General features: G+C 42.5%; 1 protein-coding gene across 2 annotated transcripts in view; it reads left to right on the top strand.

Moving 5' to 3' along the window:
• The window catches only part of ATG4A (autophagy related 4A cysteine peptidase), a 53,189-nt gene that overhangs the window by 28,862 nt on the left and 16,755 nt on the right, over positions 1-7,572 (top strand). For both annotated transcript variants that reach the window (XM_044911844.1, XM_021678546.1), the window contains exons 2-3: positions 5,547-5,657; positions 6,993-7,064. In XM_044911844.1, coding sequence (XP_044767779.1) covers positions 5,547-5,657; positions 6,993-7,064 — 183 coding nt within the window. The remainder of the gene's footprint in view (positions 1-5,546; positions 5,658-6,992; positions 7,065-7,572) is intronic.

Genomic DNA, 7,572 nt, shown 5'->3' with positions numbered 1-7,572 from the left:
AGCAGGTAGCCCGATGCGGGACTCGATCCCGGGACTCCAGGATCATGACCTGAGCCGAAGGCAGTCGCTTAACCAACTGAGCCACCCAGGCGCCCTATCACTTTCTTTCTTTATGGAGTTATACTCGACACACAATGATCTATTAGTTTCAGGTGTACAACCTAGTATTTTGATTTTTTTGATATTTTGATATATTATGAAATGATCACCTTGGTAGGGCTAATTACCATCTGTCATTGTACAAAATTATCACAATATTATTGACTATATTCCCCATGCTGTACATTACATCACTTTCCTTTATTATAGTACTTATTGTTATTAGTTGTTTCCAGACCTATCCTCTCCACTAGATTAAAAGCTTTTGGAGGATGGATGCTACAGCTCAGTGATGTTTTAACCTCTGTGCACATAGTAGGTACTCAGTAAAAGTTTACGGAATGAATATATTAATGAATATTTGACCCTTACCATACCTATCTTCCATGGACATTTTCTTGTGTTTTTGAAGCTGTTATGTGATAGTATGTTAAATATATATGTACTGCTGAGAAGGCTGTTCTGGAATCAGCAGTATCCTGGCATGCTTTTGGAATCAGGTGGCCTACAAGGAAGATATGCTGTGGTATCTCGGCCCCTTCTGGCCCTGAGATTCTGTGACCATGACATTTCACTTTAGAGAATTTGTGTTGTTTGTGGGACACAAGCCCCACAGAATCTAGGAGCCTTCATGTACAAGTGTCTCTGGTAAGCCCTATTAGAAGATGTGTCGTTCAGAGCCATTTTCTCATTTGCTTGCAATTTTATGAAATAACCCTTAGAAATCTAGTCAATGACTGGAAAACGTATTAAAGTAAGACATAGCAGAAATGGCAGAGTGAGGGCCTCTGAAAAGTATCTATTCTAGCAATGGAAAAAACTGGCAAAAATGGTCAGAATCAACATTTTCAGAACTGTGGACATTCACCAAAGGCTTGCAACAATCTGGGGAGTATTTATTCAAGAAAAGCAGCTGCATTTTGGTAAGAATAGTAAGCTTCGTGGTGTTTTCACTTGCCCTATGCCCATCCCTTGCTCTCCAGCCCTGTAGGAGCCTTGGGAATGTACAGCCTCCAATCACAGGGAAAGCCAGTAGCCTGACAGCCATTGCAGGACACAGAATGGGGTTGAAGTTCCTGTAAAGCCACGTTTTTATTTTATTTTTTAAAAGAGTTTATTTATTTATTTGAGAGAGAGAGAGAAAGAGGGAGAGAGAGCATGAGCAGGGGGAGGGGCAGGGGCAGAGGGAGAGAGAGAAGCAGACTCCCCACTGAGCAGGGGGTCTGACTTGGGGCTTGATCCCAGGACCCCAAGATCATGACCTGAGCCGAAGGCAGATGCTTAACTGACTGAGCCACCCAGGCACCCCAAGCCTCATTTTTAGAGAATTGTCATTATTTGATCTTTCTGATGGTTCCTTGGAAGACCCCACTTGCAAGACTGTATTTATTTGCCCTGACTTGGAGGGGCAGGGGCTTTTTTTTTTTTTTTTTAATAAAACTATTAGAGGTGCAGCCACTATGGAAAACAGTATGGAGGTTCCTCAAAAATTAAAAATAGAAATATCATACGATCTAGTAATTCCATTTCTGGGTATTTACCTGAAGAAAACAAAAACATGAATTAGAAAAGATATATGTACCCCTATGTTTGTTATAGCATTATTTACACTAGCCAAGATATGGAAGCAACCCAACTGTCCATCAGTAGATGAAAGGATAAAGAAGATGTGTGTGTGTGTATGTGTGTGTGTGTGTGTGTGTGTATGTATAATGGAATATTACTCAACCATAAAAACAAATGAAATCTTGCCATTTGTGACAACATGGTTGGATCTAGAGGGTATTATGTTAAATGAAATAAGTCAGGCAGAGAAATAATTTCACTTGTATGTGGAATCTAAAAAACAAAACAAGCAAACAAACAAACCAGGAACAGACTCATAATTACAGAGAACAAACTGGTGGTTGCCAGAGGGGAAAGGGGTGAGGGAATGGGTAAAATAGGTGAAAGGGATTAAGAGGTATAAACTTCCAGTTATAAAATAAATAAGTCATGGGGACTGAAAGTATAGCATAGGGAATATAGTCAATAATATTGTAATAATTTTATACGGTGACAGATGGTGGCTACACTTATTGTGGTGACTACTGAGTAATGTATAAATTGTCAAATCACTGTGTTGTACACCTAGAATTAATATAATATTGTATGTCATCTATACTTCAATTAAAAATAAAATGATAAAATAAGAAAACCATTATAGAGGTAATTGATTAACTTCATGGCTGCCTGAGGCAGTAGATAACCAAAAAGCTTAAAAGAAAAAGCTAAGGAAGGTGGCACCTGGGTGGCTCAGTCGTTAGGCGTCTGCCTTCGGCTCAGGTCATGATCCCAGGGTCCTGGGATCGAGCCCCGCATTGGGCTCCCTGCTCTGCGGGAGGCCTGCTTCTCCCTCTCCCACTCCCCACTGCTTGTGTTCCCTCTCTCGCTGTGTCTCTCTCTGTCAAATAAATAAACAAAATCTTAAAAAAAAAAAAAAAAAGAAAAAGAAAAAGCTAAGGAATAGCATGTCTTGGAGCTTGAAAAGTTGGGGCATACCCCTGGGAATCTAGAAGACTATCTGCATACTCAGGGCTGCGTATATTCCCAGTGTTGTGTACATGCTCAGGAAAGACCGGAGGGGGCTCTAAGCTTTCACTCTGGCTGATCCCAAACTCTGCACAAGGGAAGACTAAGGCAGAGTTATCACCTGCCTGGCTGAGTGTGGAAGCATGTCCCAACATGTACACAGAGCCTCTTGGCCAAGACTGGGAGACTTGCTGTTTCCAGGAGTTTAAGGAAGTCTTTGTTCAGTTATTAGCTGACCACTAAGCCAACCCAGCAGAGACTTCAGTGCAATAATCATTATTAAAGTAAAATGGAACAGAGTTAAGCCTGTTGTTCATCAGACCTTGTAGAAGCAAGTTCTTGGTCCACCCAGCTGTGGTCTTTGTAGCTCTGCCTGTATAGTTCCTATCTCTTTCAACAGGCCGAATGGGCAGGAACTCAGATGGGGCTGATGTCTTGTTTCTTGTTTTTAAGACAAGATAAAGGTAGTGTATGAAAAAAAATTGTTTTTAAAAAGGACTGTGTTAGTCAGAAGTGATTCTGTTGGAAACGCGACTTCAGTTCTGCACCTCAGTGATGTCCCAGTTTGCTTCTTCATTGCTCTGAGTTCTTGTGGACGACCTATTCCCCTTTCCTAGCCAGACTCTCCTGGATATACCCTCCCCATGTTACCGTTCTTTGCTTCTGTTAACCTCATCTGTTCTGGCTTTCATTTGCTTCATCCACGTAGCTTCACCGGGGGCTGGCTGTAGCCTGACACACTGCATTCTGGGAGTCCATCTTCTAAGGGGAGAATCAGGAAGAATAGAGACAGTAACGACCTTCTTGCTGGCCTGAGAAGTGCTGAAGAGCAAGGGGACAATTCTCTGGCTACCATTTTTGTCAGGGCCATCCCAAATGAAGCAGCACAGTTCTCACAGGCTTGAAGGGGCTGTACTAATTTGACCAGATGGCTGGGCCATGACTCACTGAGACAGGGTTGGCGATAGAGAAATGTTGTTGTTGTTGTTGTTGTTTTTTGGCCAGTACTAAAAAAAGACCCAAGGCTTATATGCATACATGCTGTACGTTCATCCAGTGCCGCCCTTCCTCACCCCACCAAGGGAATGCCAGACAGGCTGCCCCTTTCCTGCACTCCTCTCAAGCTCCTTATTTTCTGACTCTGTTTCTAGGCTACACTGGATGGTCATTTTGACCTGATTTCTCCTGCCTGTGAGGGGTAGAGAGTAGGGTGGGAAGGTACATGGTGTGACTTACGCCACCTCAGTCCACCACCTCCTGGGGATGGCCTGACCTGGGTGGTCATTTTTAGCCTGGTATTTCCTGGGCCTGGGCCAGGGGCTGAGGCCAGTGGAAGAAAGGGTAAGATGGCACAGTTTCCCTGGCAGATTCGGCAGTGATGAGCTTTCGCTGGGGAACAAAATGACTGCCTCATTTCTAACCTCTTTAGATTTGAAATACTGCCGGAGCCTCTAACCTTAATGATGAAAAACATCCTGAGGAGAAAAGCTACTTAAATCCCTGAAAGATTGGGCTTCTGTAATAAGTTTCAAGAAAAGCAGTATCCCTGGGTAGTGTGTTTCTAAAAGTATAACTTGAAACAAATTGTAACTTCCATTTGCACAAATTATGCAAAGTATAACCGCAGCCTCCAACCAAGTATTTTGAGCAGGTGGACCTGTTTTCATGATCAGATAGGACTCATTTATATTTAGGAACGTTTATTTCTATGAAAACAGCACGCTCCTGCCTTAGAAAACAAAGCCAAAAGAAAACAATTCCTCCTTTCAAGTGGGTTAAACATATCTCACAATGTCATTTTTACAGGAAAACTATTCCCATGGGGCTTTCAGGGGCTGCTTGGAGCTGCACAAAAGGGCCCCTACTCTCTCTGAGCTCCCTTCCCCATAGGAGCCGGGGAGCCTCCAAGAGCTCAGAGAAGGTGTGTGTTGGATGTGTTAGCTTTGAACTTGCAATGCATTGAAGTATGAACTATGAAATATACTGTCAATTTGATTTCTCTGGTTACAGGTTAAAATAGGTTTTTGTGGGCTAACTTGGAAACTTATTTACCACCTACAATATTATTTTCTCTCAGAAAATTGCTTAAAGAGAACTTTTGAGATAGGACCCCTTCATAAGTCAGTCTTAACTCTTTTAGCAGACTCTTTCCCCACAGGTGGTACAAAAGTGACTTTTACCTCATCCCACATTATGTGCTCCTAAGTTCTGGGAGTCTGGCCCATGAACTGCAACGTTTAATTATGTTTTATTCAGTTGGTTTATTTTGAGAGATAACCGCAGGCATCTGTGAATCCCAAGAACAAGTTAGTTTTATCTTCAGCTTCAAGATCCTTCTTTGCAGAAGTCATATGTGAATAAAATGGCAAATAAGAGTACTGTGAAAACATCTGGGCTTCTAGCTGAAATCTTACATTTTCACAGCTTTCACGTTTGTGACAGCCCCTTCCAAAGCCACTGGCCGCTTGAAACCTCACAGTGTTCCCTGTGATGTGGGCAGAAGTTAGGTATGAAAACATTAGGTATTATCGTATTACCTCGACACACTCTTGCTTAGGAGAAGCTAGCTAAGTGGCTATTTACAAAAAAGACCCCATGACAGGAAGATTCTGAAATGACTGCGACTGAATATTCAGAGATGGTGCCAAATGGGACCACGAGAAAGGGAAGGTAAAGATAGATGATCAAAAGGAAATCCCTCTACTAAAGGATTTTGAGGCCTCCTGAGTATCTTTGTTCCTTAAAGAAAAGGATTTGCTTCCATGTGATTCAAGCCCATGACCTTCCACCTTCAGGACAGAGGTAATAATCAGTAAGCCACAGAAGCAAACCCCTTCCTTTACATTTTGCTGTAAGTTTCTCTCCTTTTCTTTCAGTTTTATCTAAGTATGAAAACCAGATTACTATTTTTGCTGACTACCTAGAAGAATTTCCAGATACAGATGAGCTGGTATGGATCTTGGGGAAACAGCATCTCCTCAAAACGGGTAAGGTTTGGTAGCATTTGTCTGTGAGAACCCAAATGAAGTGGGTGCCCGAGGTTCAGGTTCTGTCCATTTTTCCCTGTCGGGTTGGTGGAACGTTATTTTGGTCACCATTAATGCCACTCTTAGGTGGATATATGTGCCTTGTAGCCAGAGGAGTTCAAGCCTCAGACCCCTTGCTTGCATAGGTTCCTTCCAAGGCCCCGAGAGTCCCTAGCGGGGAGTTCATGTGGTCATAAGTGTTGGTACAATTTGAAAAAGTGAGATATATTTTTATTCTTCTCTTTAAAGGAGAGCCCCTGAATTCTGTAAGCCTTGGGTTTCATAAACCATGCACCCACTCCTAGTATCACTAACCAGTACTTAGTCTGCAATGCCTGGGCTACATACTTCTCATGCCCCTTGTGTCCTTTTCTGTCTAGATTCAAAACGCTGCCACCTAGGGGACTTCTAATCAGCCCATGGCTGTCGGAAACTCTCACACACTAAGGAGTCTTGTAGTTGTCAATCTTCCACTGACTGTTACTGTCTCGGTGTATTCTGACCTCGTATAGAACTTTTAGCCACTGCAGCTAGATGGGAAAGAGGCTGGGATATTTCTTCCCTACCCTTATATACTTATAGATTGGGGAAGACCTTTTCACCTAACACTGCTAACAACCCAGCACCCAGATGAAGCCTGAGCTTGGAGAGAGTCAACTCTGCTTTTTCTGTTTATCTGAGGAGAGATCCTCTTTGAAGGCCCTAGCATAGAGGAGGAGATAGGAAGGAGCTGATCACAATGCAAGAAATGCTTTGAAGAAAGACGCAAAAGCACTTGTGATGTTCTGTATCCATTTAGATTACAATGCCAGTTGCAATAGGTAGTATGGACACACTTTTACACCCTTAATTTGCTTAGCAGGGATCTCTCCTTTTTAGTTAAACATATGCACATGCACACACATGTGCGCCCCCCCCCCCCAGTTTTAGATAATGGGCAGCGGGTACCGATGAAAGATCCAGCCAACTGTCATCATTCAGGCAGGGGCTGATTGCCTTGCTAGTGGGTTATCCTTGCTTTTCCTATTCCTTGTCTTTTGGCCATGACCCCATGTTGCTCAGTGAGAGGGAGACAAGGAACCACCCAGCCAGTAGCTCTGGTCCAAACCTAGGTGAGGAGGAATGCTGAAATTACTTGGCTAAGATGAGATTGGGTCTCCTCTGCACTTCCCTAGCCCTCTTACAATAGAATTGACTGGTTATTTGAAAATGAGTTGGCTGCTGACTCAGAAATCAAAGGCAGATATCTTTAGACGGGATATGGTGATTTAATTGTAATTTCACATTTAATTACAGAAAAATCTAAGCTGTTGTCTGATATAAGTGCTCGCCTATGGTTTACATACAGAAGGAAATTTTCACCAATTGGTAGGTATATCATTTGTTGTGCTGTGCTTTCTTCCTTGTAGATAGCTTGCCTGAGGTTATCAGTGACTTCACAGAAACCTCAGAATTAACAGCTCACTGTGGCAAAGAATGGGCTTTAGGGGAATAGCTAAGTCTTAAACTATTTGGAAGTTTCATTGCCAAAGTGCCTTATCGTGTATGGTTCCTTGGCGTTAAGGTGTCACGCCAGCATACTTTTGAGTCCAACTCCAAGTGTTCAGGCACCAGATTGTATTCCTTGTTTTACTTCCAGGAGCACGAAGAAAGTCAAACTTCTAATTTGGGTAATATTTACTAAATTGTAATCCACTTCTTTGTGGAGCTACATGATCATTAAAGACAATTATTCCTTGAGAGAAAGAAAAGAATTCCTTTGTTTTCTTGCCCCTATGAAATGAAAGCACCTTGCCCCTGGAAGATGAATTATTATAGATTTCCTTGGAACTAATTATAGGCTGTTAGAGTACCAGCTGCTGTCTAGAAAAACAAG

Source organism: Neomonachus schauinslandi, chromosome X, assembly GCF_002201575.2.
Source record: "Neomonachus schauinslandi chromosome X, ASM220157v2, whole genome shotgun sequence".
In the NCBI taxonomy this organism is placed as follows: domain Eukaryota; kingdom Metazoa; phylum Chordata; class Mammalia; order Carnivora; family Phocidae; genus Neomonachus; species Neomonachus schauinslandi.
The sequence above is the reverse complement of the archived record's forward strand: the minus strand, read 5'-3'. Positions and strand labels throughout refer to the sequence as shown.